At 44.8% G+C, this 22965-nt stretch overlaps 1 protein-coding gene across 4 annotated transcripts; it reads left to right on the top strand.

The window, feature by feature from the left end:
- The first annotated feature begins 1428 nt into the window (after positions 1-1428).
- adora2aa (adenosine A2a receptor a) lies at positions 1429-17370 on the top strand. Of its 4 annotated transcripts, none has more exons than XM_048982659.1 (3): positions 1429-1863; positions 7397-8030; positions 14583-17370. In XM_048982659.1, exons 2-3 carry the CDS (start codon positions 7696-7698, stop codon positions 15634-15636), a joined length of 1389 nt encoding a protein of 462 aa, XP_048838616.1. In that variant the 5' UTR covers positions 1429-1863; positions 7397-7695; the 3' UTR covers positions 15637-17370. The 4 variants fall into 4 exon arrangements, with proteins under 4 accessions (XP_048838616.1, XP_048838606.1, XP_048838633.1 ...); XM_048982649.1 differs by lacking the exon at positions 1429-1863 and adding an exon at positions 1883-3011; XM_048982676.1 differs by lacking the exon at positions 1429-1863 and adding an exon at positions 3018-4559.
- Positions 17371-22965: the final 5595 nt, after the last annotated feature.

Here is a 22965-nt window from a genome sequence, read left to right on the forward strand (position 1 = left end):
TTTTCTCTGGTGCGTCTATAAAAAGGTTTTGCTTAGAAGGTATATAGGATGAGGTCAGTGGGTTGCCATGAGAACCAGCATACACTTCCCTCTTATATCTCATATCCCAAAGTCCATCGCTGACATTTGCATTGCATTTACTTTATTTAGCAGTTGCTTTTGTCCAAAGTGACATCAACCAGCAGGGTACCACCCCCAAGCACTGCACCCTAGGCGCTGAATTAGCTGCCCCCTGTTATGTCACGATGTGACATGTGGGTTAAATGCAGAGGACACATTTAGGTGTTGTGCACTGTGTGTTGTGGTGTGTCAACAATGACCATTAATCACTTGGGAAAATAACATTACATCCATACGTGCTGTCAAGGAGTCGACTAGGCATAAGTGCAGCTAGGCTGAGCTTCCAGTGAAGGTACAGGTGTAAGCAGCATTGGAGTAGGAGCTGCAAAATATCATCCAGACAAAGCAAGATCCTGATAAAACTGCTATTCAAATCAGCGCAACATTTCAGGGAACATGGAGTGGTGTCAGGCTAGTGGAGGTATTCCTGGAACGGGTGGTTCTTGAGGTGCTTCTTAAAGGTGGAGAGAGAATCTGATACCTGGAGGTGGTTCAGCAGCTCATTCCACCAACGGGGAACCACACATGAGAAACGTCTAGAGTGACACTTCTCGTATAGAGGAGGGAGCTCCATGCAACATTGGTTTGCTGACTGAAGAGGATGAGGTGAAACAGGTCTTGCAGAGCCTCTGGATGGAGAGCTCTTTAATGGGTCTGACACACTGCCCGCTACGGAAAGTCATAGTATGTCCACATATGACAGATACACGATAGTCACTCATTCTTGCGTTTGAAAGGTTTTTTGTGCATTATGTAGGGGAACATGCTCCGTATGAAGCATGCCTCACTCACTCGGAACTATATTCTGTTCTCTATATAACTGTTCTCCAATGGGTTAACTTCAGGACTCCCATTATCAACAAATCATGACCCAAATTTACAATGACAAAAACATTGGTTTAGATAACTAACATATAAAAATGTTGTATATGATCATGGTCAAAGGAGTCCTTTGTGACTTTGAAAAAGGGCTGGCTATTGTGATGCACATGATTAGTCCTGGTCAACTTGCAGATGTTTCAAGTGGAATAATACCTCAAGTGATTTTCACATGACATCATCAGCTAGGGCCGCCAAGAAAATCCCGAAATCCTCAGACATGATCTTGGTGCACTACTTCAGGCTGGAAGGCAAAAACAGAAACTATAAATGCCAGTCTGAGGCATAAGTAGGCAGTTCAATCAAGAGCCTCCCCGTCTCTGAAGTTACGGTGTACCACATGTACCGTTTATTGTGTCTGGAAAAACTTCTGCTATTAAAGTGCCGTAAAGGACACAGGAAGCCTCAGCTCAGTAGTTAGAGTCGTAGTCATGAGTCATCTTCCTCAATAAACAAAACAAATTCACTAATGATGCACACCAGAATTGCTGGCTTCCCATGACAAAGAAATTTGGCTCCATCTGCGATGACTGCTATGGTGTCGAGTGCTTTTCCCTGGCATGGCTTCTACACAACCTCTTAGACATAAATACCAACAGCAAAGTTATTTTGAGTGAGAACATGTGATGAAAAATGATCATCATTACAGGAGCAGAGTCCTCTAGGGTGACAATGCCCACATCCAGTAGCTACGAGGGGACGTTTATTGGTAATCTGAGAGTAAAAACTGTGATATGAACCCAACTGAACAATTTTGGGAGCCGCAATCAAAACAGCATTTTCCTTCAGCATCAACAGAACAACAAGTGATGGGATGTCTAATGAAAGAATCTTGCTGCATCCCTCTGGTTGAGTTCCAAACAGGTAGGATCGATGTCAGTGTTTTTTAAAGCTGTTCTGCGTTATGTTTGTCTTTGCATTCTTTTGGCAGAACAGTATTCGATCGGAAAATTAGTTGGAGAGTGTCTTCTTACAGATTTGTCATTCCTGTCGAAATCGCATTCTATTGAATTTACCACTGAGTTAGATCAGTAAAACAAACTAAAATTCAACAGTGATTTTAATAATTTTCGGTCGACATCTAATAAAATTCGAGCGACGTTTCCTAATTTATAAAAAAAAAAATCAGCAAAAGTTCGCTCATGTAGACTAAACTCCATCAATCTCTGCCATAGACTCCCTCTTAATAACATTGAACTTCTTATCCTTCAACGGTTTTCGGTCAGATGTCATAGTCTACCAGCTGGACACTGTTTGAGAATATCCCTATCCCCGGGGGTTGCGGACTCGTGCTAATGGTTATACGGTCCATATTTTGGGGTGCGTACAGCCACGTGTTACTGCCGTGGAAGGACAAGAGATATGCTATGCAATCATCAAGCACATACACTGCTGTAGGGACACTGATAGCTGAACATGTCGACCAGAATCAGCGGACACATTGTCCAAACGCCGGCATCACTCCCTTACAATGACCAAACTTGTCGGCTTGCGTGATGGGGCGGCTCTGCATTGTTCTTGCGGACCCCTCCGAAGTTGATCTGCGCAGCGGAAGCGGTGACGTGCGTGTGCAGGTGGTTAAGCAAGCCTGAACACGACCGTACGGAGAAATGAAGCGCCGCGCTGGTACGAGCATCTCCTGATAAGGCGAATATGGGTTAAACTCGTACCGTTTTTTTCTTATATACTATCCCAATTACCCAGACTCGGTGAATATGTTGAGGAGCGGATAGGGCGGTTTTTGAGTTCATGCAGCCGCAGCCCTGGCGGATCTACAGTCACCCAGAAGCAAGCCGCAAGTTGCACTTTTCATTTCTACCAAAATGCTGCGGAAAGCACACAGGAAATTCAGGCAACTTCATTTAGTCTTCGCTGTCTGACACGTCATAGCGCTGGCAAACTAAATTTAGAGTAGATAAACCTTTTCTGTGGATAAAAAACAACTTTTTTTAAAAAAAGTATAATATTTTGCCTGTTGTGGGAAATGGAGATGGACAACCTGTGAAATAGAGGTAAATATCCTATTGATTATTCTTTGTGAATCGAAATGCGGGTGTTTGTTCGTATAGTGATGATTACAGTTTTGCGAATATTTAATAATATTTTCGTGCAACTACTGTGAAACGCTAATCCTCGATATTATAAGGGATGTAATTACGATTAAGACAGGAGAAAACGAAGGCATGCGTGTTTGTTACAGACTAATAATTGACATCTTATGCCTTATAATCACTATCACAGCGGTTCACCAAGATACGTTTTAATCAATCTTCTCACTAGCAGACAGGAGCCTTTCTAAACAAGCATTTTTTCTGGTGCAATTTAAATACAGTGAATATCGGATCATGAAGTGTGCTTGGAGAATAGGCGATACAAACCTTTTTTTTTTGTAGATAATTCAAACAATGGTCAATCAAGACAGAATAATCGGGAGAAAGGGGGAAAATATATTCAGTATCGGGTTAAACAATGTGTCTAAATTACATTGCTTTCGTGGTATGCTGTTTTATCGTCACATGTCTGCACTAGACAAAACCACAACGTTGATTGAAAGTTTCGGTTACTAGTTACTAGTTAACTGGAAATATTAAAATGTACAAATAATTGTTTCCCATTTGGAATAAAATCATGTGGTAAGTTTAACGTCGTACAATAATTATAGGCCTATTTACTTCTACCTTGTTATTTTAACTGGTAACAAAATAGGTGTAATATTATTATTTTGGTGTGGTGAAACTGTATATCAGTCTAATAAACGCTCTCCTAAAATAGTTAATTCCATACCTGTTTCTAATAAATGCATAAATTGATGTCAGATAGGAAAAGGGGTCTGGTATAGATAAACTTTCTTGTTTTTGTAGTGTGAAGACATCCAAATTTTTGAATATGCAGCACAAGTAATATATATGTGGTACGTGTTGTTTGAACAGTTTAAGAATTGAAGTGATACAGTTCCCACTGCTAATCTAATGAGGAAAGGAAATAATAATCATAATGCGCATTATAAAGTTCGGCTTCAATCTCAGAGAAAACAGAGTCTCTGGTATCCAGCCGTCACGGACACGCCCAGGTTACTGAAAATGTGAACATCTGAGCGCCGTGACTGGCATGGTTTCACTTCGTCGCACTTTCCTCTGAAAAATTGGAGAGGTGCCGTCTTACCGCCAGGGGCCAGTATTGAGCATGATATACCGAGCCCGGTTTTGCGTTTTTCTTGTTGTTGTTGTTGAGATTCATGTAACTGTTATAATCACAATAGAGACGACACTTTTAGCACTTCTGGAAACATTTGCGGCTCCCATTGTTTACTTGTCTTGCAGTTATTGTAAACAGTGTATATCAACAGCCAAAAAAAGAGAAGTTGGTCATTATTTCATAATGTTCTGAGTATTAGATTAGATTAGAGTTCTTAGATTATTACCCAGTGTACTTTTGCTACATTTCTTAGAATTTCATGAGGACAGAGAGAGTGTGAATGCGTTTTTTCTTCGTTCTTTATGTCACTCTGTCCCAGGCTGGCGCCCCTGTAATGTGGCATCTACTGGCGCAAAAATAAAATCGTAAGTCTTTTGATAAACTGAATATTTCTCTGTGAGTCTTTCTCTGTGAATCTTTGTGAGTATTTCTCTGTGAGTCTTTCTCTGTGAGTCTTTGTGAGTATTTCTCTGTGAGTCTTTCTCTGTGAGTCTTTGTGAGTATTTCTCTGTGAGTCTTTCTCTGTGAGTCTTTGTGAGTATTTCTCTGTGAGTCTTTCTCTGTGAATCTTTGTGAGTCTTTCTCTGTGAGTCTTTGTGAGTATTTCTCTGTGAGTCTTTGTGAGTATTTCTCTGTGAGTCTTTCTCCGTGAGCTACATCTCAGTAATAATTCAGCTGAGGCCTATACTTCCTGGATCTTTCTTTGCCGTTTGACAGTTTTTTTCGTTTCTCACGTCAGTAGAAGCCGACGGTCTCTTTCTTGGATTGATGTTATGTTGGATTGTTATTGTTACGTAGCTCCGGTTTTCTTGCTGGTCCCTGGTGCTTGGCACATTTTCCTGCTCTGTTCAGGTTGAACCCGTTGTGTTGCTTTGCCTTTTGAAAGGCTTATGGTCACAAAAAAAATGAGTGGAAAGCAGAGTTTGAGGAATCATGGGCTGGTTTTTAATATCACAGCTGGAATGAACATCGTGCAATGGCGGAAACGTTCAACAAATAGAGCTAAATGGGAGGAAGCCATTCCAGGTAGTGTTGAGTCTGCTGTGAAAACTTTGAGGGAAGTACATTTGTTTATTTAGCTGAAGCGACATACAGATGAGGAAATTGTGGGGTCAGACTGTGAGAGCACAGTGTCTGCCAACATGCAGCACTCCTGGCCAAAAGGTTAAAAACCCACAACCTACTGGATGCGGGCACACTTTACTGGTTATCATTATCGTTTGTGTGCTTCTCCTGTCCCGGAGCTGGATCTCACTAGCCACTCTGGACATTACTTCTAACTTTTTTTTTTCTTTTGGTAACTAGGATTTGCTTGAGCAAAAATGTCAGTAACCCTTAAACTGAAATGAATAGTAACTCTTGTGTTTACAGCAACGTATGATTCTAAATTTGCCCAATAAGTGTATATAAGGCATAAAATTCTGAATTTACTGTCCATAAAAGGATATATCCTTTCACTGCCTGCTAAAAACCGTGATGGAAAGTGGCACATTTCAGAGTGACCTTCACGTGAAGGTTTGTGTAATGATTTACACAGTTACTTGACCTTGGGTTTCTGTATAATGTGGTGGAGTACAATTGTTTTTTTTTTAGCTCTTTCTGGAGCTATTTTTAATTGTGCAGCGAAAAAAACCGAAACAGAAAAGTGCAAATGTGGCATCGTAACAGTGACGAAGGCCAGTTCTGTGGGTATTCTCTTGTTTATCGTCTTTCTCTCATTTCCGCCGGCCGCCAGTTCCTTGGGCCCCGAAGCCCGTATGAATGTGATAGCTTGGTATCTCACACGCGTTGATAAGCAGCCATGTTTTGAAGGGCACTAGGGTGATTCAGTGTGATCAGAGTGATCTCAGGAGCCTTTACCAAGCTGACCACACCCTGACTTCCTCTTTCCCGCTGAGGATTCTTTACATTTCTGAAGAACAGTTGCTGGGGGGGGGGGGGGGGGGGGTGGTCTCGAATGAATTGCACTTCAGTCCGAAGGTTCCTGTCTCCAGATGCAGCTGCTGCCTGCTTGGCGGCCTCTATGGAGACCGGCTCCGTGGGGATGAAATCCTGCTGCCTTGCACCACTTAAACCACGATGTCTCTTACACTTTGCACCTCTCAGATATCTTGCGTTAGATTTTTGTCACAACGCTCGATCTTCCTGCCTGCAGAACGTGCCAGAGCTACGGCAATCAACACTTTCCATCACGTCCGATGGAACCTCCTTGCCTGAGAGGTGCAGCGTTATGAGTCGCTGGTTGGCCGCGATAATTGCCGACATAAATAAGTCAGGATTCCGTCTCTTATAAGCTGCTCCTCCGCTTATCAGACGCAGGTCACCTCAGGGGCATCGGAAGCATCCCAGATGCTCCTGGCTGCTGTTAAACTGTAGCCTTATCTGTTTGCACGCTGGGTAATTATTAAAAAATTTGCTCTCCAAAATGGATCCCGTGAAAGAGGAATGCGGTTTTCCATAGAAACCCCCTGTCACTTCATCAGTCCATCAAAGTGTCGACCTCTAAGGTCGGTTCCTTTGCATAGCATCTCCTGATCTTGCGTTTGAACGATGGCGTGCGGGGTCTGGCCTGCCTTTCCCTGACGCATGTGGTCTATGGGAAATGTAGCCTGAATGTCTGGCTTGTGCTTAAACTCTTTTAATGCTGGTCCTCAGTCGGATCCTTGTGTTGTTCTGACACATGCGAGATGAGGGCTTCTGGAAATTACGGCTGCCTCCAGGCTTTCCCAATTCTTCACACATTCCAGGGGCTGACCCTGAGTGCCCGTGGCCAAACCGCCTCCTTGCTGGTATTCAGCCCTGCCTGAAGGGTGGTGTCCTGCTGGAGGAAACTCTGTGTAGCACAGTAAGTTAAGGATCCATCCCAGAAGGTCATGGGCTCCACAGCAAGGCTCCTAACCCCAAGTGCTCTAGGGGTGCTGCATGTTCGCTGATCCTACACTCTGACCCAAAATCTGTGTCTCTCAAGAAAAGCAAGTTACAAATAAGGCCTCTTTGCATAAACAAAATACATTGTCACTTGTAAAATGGCAGTAAAATGAGAAGGCGTTCGTATTCTAAAGGGATTCAAATAATTTACCTATCATAGAACTTTCCGTGTTTTTCAATTTTTTTTTACTTAAGTGTAATGAGAAACAGACTAGTGATTGTAAGGAAGTAAATGATGCTGCTATTTATTTTTTATTTTTTTACCCCCATTTAGCTACAGGATGGTGATCTCCTTGTGATTATACCTTGGCACCAGACCAGACCTACTGGTCATTTTTGGAAACCGGTTCTTCTGCAGGAAAGCAAATCGAAGACAGCAGAAAACAGGAGAGTTGGCAGAACAGACACATCTAGAAGTTTCTCCGCTGAGCCCCGGAGCAACATCTTTGGTCTGTGGCAGGGGGGGGGGGTGGGGCAGCGTCCCTCGAGCAGCTGTACCACCGGAACTGCAGCTATGGACGTTGCGGCGAGAACCCCTCACTCGTGCCTGGTGTCCCCGCGGCTTGTTCAACCATGCTGTACAATGCCCCTGCCGTCGTCTACATCGTGCTGGAGCTGCTGATCGCCGTGCTGTCCGTCCTGGGCAACGTGCTCGTCTGCTGGGCCGTCTGCCTCAACAGCAACCTGCAGACCATCACCAACTTCTTCGTGGTGTCGCTGGCGGCGGCCGACATCGCCGTGGGCGTGCTGGCCGTGCCCTTCGCCATCGCAATCAGCACCGGCTTCTGCGCCCACTTCTACGGCTGCCTCTTCATCGCTTGCTTCGTGCTCGTCCTCACGCAGAGCTCCATCTTCAGCCTGCTGGCCATCGCCATCGACCGCTACATCGCCATCAAGATCCCTCTGCGGTGAGCCTCTTTTAGTCTTATCCTAACCCTAACCCTCTGCAGTGACGTCTTTCACTGAACCCATCATTTACAGGTTGCATGGACTTTGTCAGTAATTCGAAAGCTGTTGGTTCAGATCCTGTGGTCGGTAGAGTGATTTCACTGTTGGGTCCCTGAGCCAAGTCCTCAAACCCCATTTGTTAAAGGGACTGTCTGTGCCTGCTTTCTGAATGTATGTCGTTTTCGGAAAAAAGTGTCTGTCACATAAATAAATGTGATGTGAATGTAATTAATGCAGTGACCCTATCCGTCACATCCCTGATGGAGGGAGATTGTTATGCATATGGAGAACTCCATAATAGGAATAGGAAATAAATGAAAATATGAACTTTATAAATGAAATTTTTTAAATGGATTATCAATGTTTACATTTCTACTAGACATTCTGCACCCTGAACTGCTTGTGACAGACTCTAGGCCGTCCAGGTGACCCTAAGCTGGATAAGCAGTTGGGAGAATGATGATGGACGGGATATAAACTTAAAAAAAAAATGAAGATGTCCCCCCCCCTCCCGTAGGACTGTCAAGTGTGATTGGTGGGGGGCCTTTAATACTGAGTTGGCCCTGTGAATCAGGAGGATTTAATGTTCTCACCTTCAGGGCTGGGAGTTGAAATCCAGCCCCGGACGTCACTGGGCTGGTGGCTCTGCCTGACCTGCCCTTGTCCACACGGATTTCCTCCCATAGGAGCAAAGGTGAAGGATATCAGCCACTCCAAGTCGCCCTTGGTGTGTGTCTAGCACCATTAGCATGCAACTGGCGATGGATCTGTGCCCGTCCAGGGCGAATCCGTCTTGTGCAGCCTCTCTCCTGACGTCACTGTGACTGTGACTGGATATGTGGCCATTTGAAAAGGCTGCGTTATTAGCTGGATTTCAGTCCTTGAATCTGTGACCATATTTTACATTAAACAACATTCAAAGAGGCAACGGCTTGATGTAGGCGCTGTCATGGGGGACCAGACAGGGCTGAAAGTGCCTTACAGCCTGCCTTGAGCCTGGCTTTAGCAGTATTGGGTTGACTTGGCTTTATTGTGCTGGGTTGACATGGCTTTAGAATGTTGGGTTGGCTAAGCTTTATGGCGTTGGGTTGGCTTGGTTTTACAGTATTGGCCTGGCTTGGCTTTATGGTGTTGGGTTGGCTTGCCTTTATGCTGTTGGGTTGGCTTGCCTTTATGGTGTTGGGTTGGATTGGCTATATGGCATTGGGTTGGCTTGGTTTTACAGTGTTGGGTTGGCTTGGTTTTACAGTGTTGGGTTGGCTTGCCTTTACAGTGTTGGGTTGGCTTTGTTTTACAGTGTTGGGTTGGCTTGGTTTTACAGTGTTGGGTTGGCTTGCCTTTACAGTGTTGGGTTGGCTTGCCTTTATGGTGTTGGGCTGGCTTGCCTTTATGGTGTTGGGCTGGCTTGCCTTTATGGTGCTTTGAAACCAGGGATGACTCGTATCCCTGCCTTCTGGCCCAGCTGCCCTTAGTGACCAGCTTTAGTTTTTTTTTGTTTGTTCAGTTGTTTTTTTTTTTTTGCTTCCTGGAAATGGCCAGCTAAAAAGCACCCTGGGTTTTTCGTTGGTATCCTACAGTGATCCCACTCATACCTGGGGTTGTGTGTATGTGCTGGTTACGGTTACATTTTTGATTGATAATAAACCCCATTGTTTTTTGTATTTAATGTATTTACTGGTAATTATGAAGGAGGTTGTTTCAGTGAAGTGGTGGGACAGGTTATAATCAGAGACAGTTCCTCATAAGCCCCCTCTTTATAGAAGTCCCTTGATTCATGGTTTCAGTCTGCTCTGGATCTGCTCTTAGCTCTACTTGTATCTGGTTTTGAATCTGGTTTTGGGTCTGATTTTTGGTCTGTTTCTGTCTCCGGTTTTTGTTTTGCTTTTAAATCTGGTTTTGGGTCTGGTTTTGGCTCCTGTGTTGGCTCAGGTTTGGGTTTTGCTTGGTTTTTAGCCATCAAAATGACAAATAATTGAAAATGGCGTATAAAAAGCACCGGAAAGATGGTTCAGGCTCCCAGCTAACAACACGTAACAGCTATTTGTTGAACGATCATCAGTATTATCACATTTTTAAATAATAATCTCCCAACATTATAGAAAATTAGATTAACAAACAGGTTCTCGCTGTGCTTCTGCAATTTGTTACGATGACAAGCGGATACTCGGCAGCTTGTTTATTATGTAATATTTACCTTTCAACGAACGAACCAGACACTTCACCAATGTATTTTTATGACTTCCGGAGGAAATGTTATCAAGTGGTTGACGAATGGGCTCTCCTCTGCATTCATGGTATTAAACTTTTGAAGTCTGTTTTGCTTTAAGAATGATCAAAAGGGAGTGGGCACTAATTTACTTATCTTAACAACCGGGCTAGCCACAAAATATATAGTAATTCGTCACTGATTCGTTGTGGAGTAAATGCGGTAAATTTCATTATAAAGATGAAAGCGGCTACTCTCTATACCCAGAATCAGTCAGAGAGTATAGTTTTCTTTTCTTTGGTGTTATTAATGCGTATGGGGGGGGATAACTCTGCAGGTTAGCACCCTGGTTCATACTCTGACCTGCAGAATGATGTCACCATTGGCCCCTTTAGCAAGGCCCCTAACCCCAGTTGTTCCAGGAACTGGCTGACACTGCTTTTTCAGTTATATGGCGCCTTGGATAAAAATGTCCGTAACAAGTTAATGGTGGTTTACTGCAGTTACGCATTTCAGTCTACAGTAGTAGTTAGGGTTTGTTTTAATGAAAATATCTTTTATAAATTTTCAGCATTATACAAAAGTTTAAGTGGGTGGTATAACGGCTCACTGGGTACCCTGCTGCCTCCCACCGGCAGGGTTGCTGGTTTGAATCCCTCCTCCGCTCTGCATGTGGGGAATTTGCGTGTTACCTGAGTTTCTCCCAAGGTTGTCTTACAGTTAGATAAATGGTAAGATTTCTAAATTCCCCACCCTGTGTTTTTGTGGATATCTACCCTGCAATATACTGGTGTCCTGTCTAGCGAGTGACCCCGGTTTGAGCCTTCAGCCCCCCCCCCCCCCAGCCATTAGAAGTGGTTGGAGGATGATAAATCGAATTTCCATGTACTTGTTTATATAACATTCCTCCCAGGATTCACATGGTTTCTTTTTAACATAGTAAACTGGTTTTACATCACTGGCTGAGCTAAAATCACTGTGCTATTTCAAACCAACAAACATCAGAGCTGCAAGAACAGCATTGAACTGTAATACAATCCAGTACGGAGAGAAGTGTCATGTCATGTAAAGGCTATCTGCCCATGCAACTGTACACAAAGGAATGACGCGTCACACAACTCGAGTGTGACAGATGAGCACTTTCAGAAACACGCATCAGAAAAACCAGTTGAGAGTTTTTCCGTTATTCCGTTGGTTAGTGGCTGCTGCTATTGGAAACAATAAAGCATCATGTCTGACGGTGAAGAGGGCTTGAATGTTTTCACAGGATCATTTAGGTCGGGCACCTTCGCTGTGAATATACAATGGCAGACCCCATCCTGCCCTGGTTTTTTTGTCAAACCCTGGAATGATGGACAGGAACAGGGGTGGACGGTGCCTCCCAGGCGTGGGAGCCGTTTGCAGAGAGCAGGAGAGCTAAGAGGGAATGAAACAAAATTTAGGCAACAGGAGGTTTCCTGTTGTTCACCTGTGTGACCAATTGCGAGAGCTGAACACTTTGTGGGTTTTGTCCGTCAGACAGATTATAGGCAAGAACATGTATGTGTGTCTGAGGCTCGGAGGCGGGGGGGTGCAGACTGCGGGGCTGATGGGAGCGGCTTGTAGCCCACGTCCCTGTCCCCCCACTCCCACACACACACACACACACACACACACACGTCAGGAGTGAGTGATCCCCACTTTTCTGATTCACCAACACAAAGACGGTCCGTCGTGCGTCACCGTGGAGTCTGACACAACACAGCCAACGCAGGCTGCCCTGACTATGGGGAAAAATGAACCCTTGGGGGTGGGGGGGGGTGGGGGGGGGGAGGCAAAGTTTTATTGGTGCAGAAAAGCAGCTAATGGCTAAATGACAAGATCGATTCCTGCCGTCCTCAGTGAGAACAGATGCAGCCTGTCCGGCACGTCGCTCGGAAGACCTGGGCCCGGCTCTCCTCACACTAATAGCTGTACGAGCAGCTGCCTGACTCCATTCTGCAGTCAGTTTGTCACTGCACCGTGGGCGCTCCTGTCGAGTGAGCAGGCAGCCTGAAAGATTTCCGTATTAGGTCATGCGGGGGCGTGTCTCTTCCTGGACCTTTCGGAAAGATATTAAAATCTTAACATTGCCAAATATATAAATGGCATATAAAAGCCAAATCAATCATGGAGGCTCAGTGGTCAGCACTGCAGCGGGTCAGCCCTGGCTCTGAGCAGGTAGAGCTTTACTTGTTCCGGCCTGCCTTTGTCTGAACTTCCTCCTGCAGTCCGAAAACACGCAGTTAGGCGATTTAGTGTCTCTCGATTTACCACAGTGTTTGTGTGCGCTTTGCGACGGAATGGTAGGCACTGCCTCATGCTCTCGACCTCCTCGAATGGGCTCCAGGTTCACCGTGACGTTGTGACTGATAAGGAGTATGGATGGATGGCTAAATATTGAAAGATTAGTCAGATTTTTGGTACAGAAAGGCTGAAGGATCAGGGCAGTATCCTGTAGTGGTTTCGTAATGTGACTGGATGGATTATGGGGGTCATTGTAGAGAGTGGGTTTTAGGGTGTACTCATACTTGGCCCGGTTCCCCCCCCCATGAAATCCCCCACTGGTCCGTGCTCACATTGCACTTACTGATCCAGGCCCAAGCATGCTTTCGTCATCACTGTGTGACTTTTTGTGCTGAAGAAAAGCAGAGCACAATGGAGTTCATGATGAATGTGTTTATTTTGTGGTGTATTTGGAGTCATTATTTGCTGCAATGACTCAGGACTCTCTTATAGATTCGATTCGATTTATAGATAGTACACAATGCTGTGATTCTCATTTAACAGTAATCATTTCTGTCACATTCCTCATGGAGTGGAGAAACAGTAAGACCCCCCGCCCCCCACCCAGTCCCACCTGAAGCAGCAGTGGTGGTGGTTGTGTCAGGGAGTGAGGCCACGTGTCATGTGATCATGTGCCCCTGTTTTGAAGTGGTTTGTTTATTTGCACAATTTGACCTTTGCAGCATGACTCGCTGCAGAAAGCGGCTAAAGATGTCGGCTTTTCTCCCACACAGACCAGAAGGCGAACCGAAAATAGAGCTTCTCATCAAATGACATTTTGTTAGCTTCTGTAACTCCATCTGAACAGCAGATTTGTTTTCGCTTCCTTTCCCTGTGGATGATGGTGGGTTTATTTTCTTTTCCAGGTCTTTCTGTAGTTATTGTCTAGTCAGTGATTCAGTGCTGATGTACTGGTCTTTACTGGAAAGCTGAGATCCCAGTCCCTGGCAAACTAAATACGTTCTGGACTCACATGAAGGTTACAAAGTAATTTCCTGCATTCATGGACATCTGCTCTAATCACTAATGCATTACGTTCGTTAAACATGAATAGTGAAAATGATTTTTTTGTCCCCTGTTGCTTCCTGTTTGAATCCAAAGTTCCGTGTACAGTTTGAGTTCGGAGCCGGTGTAAACTCCCCAGAGTGGGATCTGGGTCCCAACGGCTCACGTCCCATTAGAGCCCCCAGCCATAACAACTGGTGCGTTATTTGGTCAGCTTCTTCCTGCCCCCCCTAGGATGAGGCTGTGTGTGGACAGGTGTTCAGATCCCGTGTGAAGCTTGCAGACTCAACTGGCCTGAACAGCCACATACTTCCTGCTCTCTTTATTATCCATTATGGTTCAGGCCCTCATTTTCCCAGAAAGCTGATACAGCAACATTCAAGCATGTGAATAGCAGTTAAAATGCTTTAAAAATGTCAATGATGACTTACTCTGCAGCTTAGTGTCATTTTGTGAAGGTTGCATGCATAAATCTCCATCCATCCATCCATCCATCCATCCATCTTCTATAAGCACTTATCTAGTATAGGGATACATTGAGCCTGCAGCCAATCACATAAAGCACACAGTGCATGGCAGGACACACCTTGCATATGATACCAGTCCATCACAGGTTACACACAAAGAGATACCAGTCCATCACAGGTTACACACAAAGAGATACCAGTCCATCACAGGTTACACATAAAGAGATACCAGTACATCGCAGGTTACACACAAAGAGATACCAGTCCATCACAGGTTACACACAAAGAGATACCAGTCCATCGCAGGTTACACACGAAGAGAATCACACATTATGGGCAGTTCAGAGAACCCGGAATTCCTATTTTGGACCTGCAGAAAGATAATTGCACATCCACAGGGAGAACATGCACACTCCTCACACACTGAGCAGGGGTGTGTGATTTAAACCCCCCAGTCCAGGAGTGTGTCATGCGTCTTTGTTATGATTTGGAAAGCTCATGAAAATCTCCTTGTTCTTTTTTTCCAAAAGGTATAACAGCCTGGTGACAAGCCAGCGTGCCAAGGGCATCATCGCCATCTGCTGGGCGCTTTCGGTGGTGATCGGCCTCACACCCATGCTGGGCTGGCACACCAAGAACCGCCCACAGAACGACACCAAGTTCGCCAACAACACCAGTGGTCCTAAGTGCCCTAGTGGCACCATCGAGTGCCTTTTTGAGAAGGTAGTCACCATGGACTACATGGTCTACTTCAACTTCTTTGGCTGTGTGCTGATGCCCCTCCTACTCATGCTGGGCATCTACCTGCGCATCTTCATGGCTGCGCGGCGGCAGCTAAAGAGGATGGAGCTGAAGGTGGTGCATGGGGAGCGGTCACGCTCTACCCTCCAGAAGGAGGTCCACGCAGCCAAGTCTCTCGCCATCATCGTGGGACTCTTCGCCATCTGCTGGCTGCCATTGCACGTTATCAACTGCTTCACTCTCTTCTGCCCCGAGTGCGCCCGGCCGCATGCCAGCATCATGTACCTGGCCATCATCCTCTCTCACGCCAACTCGGTGGTCAACCCCTTCATCTACGCCTACCGCATCCGAGAATTCCGCCACACGTTCCGCCGGATCATCCGCCGCCATGTCCTGGGGCGCCGGGATCATTTTGAGAGCAGCTCCTGCAGCACCACCCGGCCCGGCAGCACCCGTGCCACCACCCTCACTGCCCCCCCTGAGTCCTGCCCTGCCAAGACCAATGGCTTTACCCTGGATGGCTATGCTGACCATGGCACCTTTGGAAACAACCTCGATTCCTGCAACGGCCATGAAGGTGCCAAAACGACTGTTGTTTCCAGTGCCGTCCCTCCTCCATCAGACCATGTCCCACATGGCCCCCCGGTGGATATCACCCCCCCCTTACATCTGCAGTCAGGGGCGTACTCCTCAGGACTCCCCACACAGAATGGAGATGAGCACCATACCCCTGGTGGCGCAGAGGCAGAACTGAAAGCCGGCAGGGAGATCTCCGCGGCGCCAATCAGACCAGGGTTCTGCAGACACACAACACGCTGCCCTGAGCTCACGCAGGTGTCCTGATGGCACTGAGAGCGGGCTGTGGCCCCTGGTGCTCCACTGACATCTCATGTAATATTTATTGCCTTGCCTGGAGAAAATAGAGACGCAAAATGAGGCGGGGAGCAGGTGTGAGGAAAATAATAAATGACTGGCCCCGCAGCAGAGTCACGTGTCTTGAAGGGGCCATGGTGTCAAACGCTGCGGCCCCTCCCCCCTTAATCCCGTGATCTGATTCTTACTGGCGTTTCATATCTTGCAGGGATGAGGGGAGGGGTAGCCGCATGGAGCCAAGACAGAAAGCCGTAGTTCAAGCGCTCCCAAAAAGCCTTTCTCCTCCTGGTGATTTTGAATGTGAAGAAGTTCTAGTTCAGGAGATGGGTGTCCTGTAAATAAGCCTCATCTCTAGCTTCTCTCTCCTATCTCTCTCTCTCTCCCCCCCCCCCCCCCCCCCCCCCCCCAGGCTGCCCAAAGTTAGGCGACACCCCTTTTTCCCTTGCCATTGGGGGAATATCAAGACAATGCCCACCAAAGTCGGCTGAAGTCTGAGGGGACTTGTCCATCCAAGGAATGCCCTTTGTGATAGGCTAGCTGTCACTCTGGCTCAGCCAATCTGCAGCCAGGTGCTGTGTACAGGGGCCTAACTTCTTTGAACATGTTCTTGAGGGAAACACTTTTGCTGAAAGCTATTTATGATGTAAAAGTCTGACCAACCATTGATGTAAGTGTTTGTTTTAATGTCTTTTATCATGTTGTTGTCGTCGTCGTTGTTGATGATGTTATTGTTACTGATATTAGAGCCATTGCTCTTATTACTTATTGTGTGGTTCCCAGGTGTTGACAGTGAACGACCAAAAATGAGCCCACAAAATCATTTAGGGTTAGCAGGTAACAAAATGCCAGGCTCTTTCAAATTGGGGCTGCAACACAACAAAGCAGAACAGCAATGTACCTTTGCACTAATCAGGTTATAGCTGAACGCATCCTGGAGGAATGCTTGGGCGACAGTGACGTCATCTAGGCTGTAGAATGTCAGTGTGGGATGAGTAGCTCCAGCAGCTCAAGGGCGGGTCTTATTCAGCATGGCTCTATGCAATATTATTGATCCAATCTGACACAAATGTGGGTTTTTATTCTCAGATGTGATCAGTTTAAGACAGGGATCCCCAATTCCGGTCCTGGGGTATCAGTGTGCAACAGTTTGTAGATTTCCCTGCTCAAACACATCTACTAAACCTGGCAATTTGCTGTGTAGCTGATGAAGGTGCTTGAGCAGGGAAATCTAGAAACTGTGTTGCAGACCGAGTCTCCAGGACCGGGACTGGGGATCCCCGGTTTAAGGTCTTTTTCATCTACCACTCAACAGGCTTGTGGTCCGTCCTTGTGCATTCATGTTGGACCCTGTTACCCACTAGTGCCAGCCCACTGAGAAGCCGGAGAATTGTGTGCATGGATGTTTCCAGCATTTGCTCCCATGGCTGGTTCTCTTATTGGTTCTCTATAGTTGCCAGTGGTGTTTTCCTGATCCCTTAACACTCGCTGCTTTCTCGTCTCATTATCGCACCTGGTTTTCCAATCAAACTGTGTAACGGGCAGCTGGTGGCCGTCTCTGATTTGCCTGTGAATGTGGGAAAAGATGGAAGTGGATTTGGTTCCATTTGCTTTTCAGGAAAAGTATGACATAGTATTTCTCGAACTTGAGTGGGGAAAATGCAAAATACCTCCATTTTCCAAATAAATGTTTTCTTTTGTAATTAACCGTCTCTGCTTTGTGAAATGATTGAGCACCTTCTCACAGTTAGCACTTGGCATTAAACTAGGAAAAACTCGGTAAGTGGTGATCATTAACTAGCACAACTTCAAAGGCATGAGGAGAATCTGAACGCGCGGGGTGGCAGGGCAGAGCCCAGTGTCAGGGGAGCACGCAAAGCAGTTCTGTTTACTGCGTTTCGCCTCAGATGTTCGGAAGTTGAAGCTTTCTGAACATCTTGTATTCCCAGCTGTTCTTTAAATAAATCGCAGGTTGTGGTACTATAATTTTCAATGTCTCCCCAGGGATTTTTGTGAATTAAGGAACTTCAAATTCTCAGACATTTCCCAGTCTTACCAAAGCAATCCTTGGCTCCATTTTTAAGCAAAACATGAAGTAAAATGATTTGAATACTGCAGTAGAGTTTATGAATTGCAATCCCCCCAAGGTCTATACCTGCTGCCTGCCTTATGGCCTGTGCTGCTCGAGGGCTCTGCGACCCTGACCAGGAGAACTAGCTAAAAGGTGGATAGGTAAGAACATAAGAAATTTACAAACGAGAGGAGGCCATTCGGTCCATGAATGAATATTCATTATGGAATTGTTTTAAAAGCTACTTATATTTGTTTATAGATGAAAGATTACTAAAGTAACACTCAAGCTTAGCAAAGAAATAGTTTCTGCCAGAGAGGAATTACTCACAAAAGTCACGTTGAGAAACTTTTGTTTGTCAACAAATCCAAATCCATTTAAAGATAATTGTACTTTTCAGCAAAAGAATGACCATTTGTTTTTGAAATACGGTATTCACTTTTAGCAACAAATACTCAGATACAGCATAATTGTAAAACCCCAATTTCTGTGTATGAGAAGACAAATGTGTTGATAAGCAACATTTATTTACTAACATTCTGTAATAAGCTGCTATTGGAACGAATTCTGATTACTGTAAATTATATCAGACTGTATTAAGTGGACAGCTGCTAGCATCGTTTTATTTAATTACTTCGTCCCCTCATTCATATTTTAATAAGCACTCAGTAAAGCCCAAATCATTGCTGGAATTCATACAGGAAAATCAGATTTCAGATTTTCGACTTGCTTATATACAAATGAAACCAATGAAATGGCGAAAGGAGTTCAAGAAAATGTTTATTTTCAGTAAACAGCTTTCTGAACAATCCTGGGTAACGCAGGGTCACCGACTCTCCCACCTTCCGACATACGCAAGAACTCTAACAGCAAATGTATATTATTCCATTATGAATCTAAAATTAGCTACATCAAAAACGTTGGGGTCGTTTGCCAACCCTACAGTTTACAAGCTAATAAAAGTGTTACATGCGTGTAAATGCATGTTTATGCATATTCAGACTTTTCCCGAAAACCTCACTCCAGCTGGCTGACCAAAGTCAGAAGCCCTGATAATAATATTCTAATTACTTGACTTGACTGTGTTTCTGCTGTCTAATTATGCTGTTATTACTATTTTCCCAATTAAATGTAAAGAATTTTTTTTTTAAATCACATTTGGCCGTTATGTTATAGATAACGATGTGTTTCTACTGCATGTTTTTAAGGCTCCATTGCTGAGTTAGCTGGCCAGCTAACAGCAGCTATCAGCCTACAGCCCCCCCTGAGATGCGCTGAATTTACACTCACATGGTGAAAACGCAATATCCCTGTCAGGACATAAAGCAATAAAGGAGAAAAGATTTACATAGAAAACGCATTGTCCTTAACATTTAATATGGTGTTGCATTCTATTCGTCATTTCCAGTGCACACTAGGGATGTGCTCATCGACACTAAAATATTGATTATTTCGATCTGAATGTTTTAATTTCGAGAACTGATCGCAACGTTATAACCTGCTAATTTAAATGTTCATGTTACCAGTTACCAGGACACAAAGCACTACGCCCATAAGGCGGGGAAAGGGGAAGGTGTGCAGGCACGAGGGAAATGGAACTATCATTGATATGTTCATTTCGGGGCGATTAATTTAGTATATATAAAATTATATATATATATATATATATATATATATATATATATATATATATATATAAACAGACACAGAAACCCATGATGCTACACGGTAGAAGTGGAACCGAAATTTATGCAGGAGCTTTTTTCGTAGAATTAAGTAGCACTACTTTTATCTTTGAATGGAAGTGACATTTGTGAAACTGTTAACGAAGTTTAACTGAAGGTCAGCATACCCTTATCTATTATAGAGACAGCAAATTAAGTTCCTTAAGTGGCTAAATTAACTGTTAAGTCTTAATTTAAAATAGGTGTATGAAGTCCGGTAATTATTTTCCACTTAACGTTTTGCCCTGGTGTTTTGGTGGATGACACTGGGAGATCCTTTCTGTTTCATTGCTCTGCTTGTCAGTGGACATATATAAATAACTGGTTTCATTCTACTGTATTCCCATTACAGCTCGACCTCAACCAGAAGAAAATGTCAACTCCAATCCAGGCTGTTACATTATTATGCTGCTACACCTAACAGGTAGCAGTTTGAGAGACGAGGTTTTAGTTACTATTGTCGTTCACTAACTGGTTTAGCCCACTTTCCACTGGCTACTTGATTGGTTCCCAGTGGTTCCCACCTGTTCTGGCAGTTGGAGTTGATGTTGATCCGTATGATAGCAGCTGCAGATTTTGAAGGCAATGTGGTGTTTAGAAAACCTCTATTCAGACTCACACCCAGCCAAGCATGGAAATGAGCAGGATACGAAGTTCCTGAGTATTGGTACCAGGAGAGGGGGGGGCTGATGACATCAGATCCACTGGAAATCAAATGAGGCCCTGACTGGCGATGGCTTTTATTGCACCATTAGGACCATCTATTCTGTCATTAAATTTGCCACTGAGGTGGTAGGGCAGGGGGGGGGATTTTGGGGTGGGTGATGGGATTGGCGTCGCTCGTTTTTTTCAGCATGGCTGCAATAACAGACCCCCCCCTTTTACAGGGTAGACTGAAAGCCGATATCCATTAACCTTTAACAACTGCGTAATTTTTACAGCATTACGTGAGGTTTTGACACACATTCCCAAATAGTTCGCCTCAAAAGAAGCCAGTCGAGTGAAAGGCTTTCCACCAGCCAGATGTGCTTTTCAGATCTCAGTCAGCTCCAGCAGGACCTCTGAAAGAGTCGGCTTGGTTTCCTGTGTACTCACATGTGTGAGCTCCCCATCAATACTGCTGGGACCTTAGAGCGGCTGGACAGCTTCCAGTGCATTCCAGACGCCCTTGTGTGGTTCCAGGTCGGTGACACTGAAATGACCCGAAACGATCGATTTGGTTGCGACGCAGTTTCATCCCAGGCTGTCTCACTGGCCCTGCCACTGGTCATTCACTGCAGAACAATCGACGATGCAGCGGAAGGAAGAAGGCAGCGAGGGCAACAATCGCTGGGGAGAAGAAGGGCCGCCAACGACGTCTGCTTGTGGTGTGACCTGCCGGTGTCAGAAATAGTTGCACAGGAAATAAGGGATTTACTGGGCTCAGGGGGGGCTTTTGAAACGTGATTTTCTGCACAATGCACTTGAGCAAGACAGCGGGGCTTTCGCCAGTTTGAGCTGAGTGGCTTGGCTTGATTTTGTTCCCTTACCATTACTCGTAATCAAAGGTAGTGTGGGGTAAGGCATCCCTCTACTATTCTCAGTATCTGATTGGTTAATCTATTGACATGCTACTCTATAATAATCTACTTTTTTTCAGATTTCTGTTTGTATCCTGCATACTTTTGGTGCAACTTTTTAATTTTATTGTTTACTTGTTTGCACTGTCTTTGCACTACATGTATGTCCTATGTGCTGTATGCATCTATATATATATATAGAGAGAGAAAGAGAGAGAGAGAGAGAGAGAGAGGTGAGGGGGGAGCTTGAGGTCAACCATCCATCTTGGAAACTTTTTTCAGGGGGTATAAGGGCCTTGGTTAAAACCCCAGTGGAAGTGCGAATATTCTGATGCCGTGGGATTCAGACCAGTAATCCTCCTGACACTGGCACAGAGGTCTAACCCATTGAACCCCACATTGCCCATGAAGATTGGTTTAAGTCCTGAATGGGGCTTTACTGTTGAATCTTTGACCGTGGCTCAGGTCCCAGATAGGGTCTTGCAGTTGAATCTTTGACCGTGGCTCAGGTCCCAGATAGGGTCTTGCAGTTGAACCTTTGACCGTGGTACTACCTGTACTAACTCATCAGATACCAGCTGTATTAATATTCTCCTCTGTTACATGGGTAACACAGTGCAACGGTTAGCTGTCATGGAATTGTCCATAGTGTGTAAATGTGTGCAGGTGTGTGCCCTGGTACTATTACCTTGTCCAGGGGGTTCCCTGCCTTGTGCTGTGTGCCACCTGGAATAGCCCCCCCATCCACACGTCACCCAAGCAGAGGCTGTGTTCTACATGGATGGATGGATGGATGGATGTGTCAGTTACTTTGGACTAAATAACTATGCATCTGTTGGAGTGGAATTTATTTATTTTAATGATACAACTTATAATATTTTATAGCAGAACAGGTAAGAAATGGACAAAAGCAAACAGTTCAGATCTTAAATAGGAAATTGCTTTTATCTCCTTGAATGAAATATTCAGTTTTTTTCGTCAAACTTCCCTCTTTTCAAGCGTAAAATTAACAGCCCCCCCCCCCAGGTAAAAACCCTCTGCTGCGTAAGTAATGTTATATGAAAATGTGATAGTTTTCTATCATTAGTCACAAAACACTGTTTGCTTCTAGAACATTCCAGAGAAAATGATGGAGCTCAACCTCAGTCTGTCATTTCGCTTTCATGCAAATGCCCAGTTTATCGTCTTTATTTTTGCCGAATTGCTCAGAGTTTTTGCCATAGTAAGACGGGGGTGCGGGAATGTAAGGGGATCAACATTTTATTCTTTATGTTTTGACTACCCATCAGCTGTTGTTGTCAGGTTATTTTTACCCTGTCGACCCTCCCCCACACACAGCTGCCCGGGCCCTTGTGATGAAGGGCCCATTATTCCATGCTGGGCCACATGACTGCCCCGTACTGGCAGGAGCAGACTGGGTGGAGACCTCAAAGCAGGTAGTAACAGGAAAATAAGTAGTAAATGCCAAGAGAGTAATGATCTCGCAGCAGGAGGTAACTGCAGGCGAGGTCGTAACTCCAGGGGAAAATAAGGATTGCTGGATGTCATCATTATCACAGAGAGTGTGGTAACTACAGTGGTTAGAGAGAATGTCATAACTACGGAGTGGATAGTCATTGTTATTGAAATTTAACAGGAATTTAGCCGTGTGTAATTGCAGTTAAACTGTCAAACTGATTGCCCGATTGTACAACTGAGTAGGGTATGTAATGAATGTGCTATTTTTACACTGCACTTTTGATTGTAGTTTTTGGTCTGTCTTTTGCTCATGTTTCAGCACGTCATGTTTAAATTGTCAGATTGTCAGTCTTTTACTGTCTTTGATTTTCTTAGTTATATTCTATTTTTCACTGACCAAGGAGACTGGCCACTTTTAACCAGCCCCGATTACCCTCACCAGGGTAAGAGACGGACGGATGGATGGATGGTTTTGAACTGTAACAAAAGT

The sequence above is a fragment of the Brienomyrus brachyistius genome, chromosome 2 (genome assembly GCF_023856365.1).
Source record: "Brienomyrus brachyistius isolate T26 chromosome 2, BBRACH_0.4, whole genome shotgun sequence".
Taxonomy (NCBI): Eukaryota; Metazoa; Chordata; class Actinopteri; order Osteoglossiformes; family Mormyridae; genus Brienomyrus; species Brienomyrus brachyistius.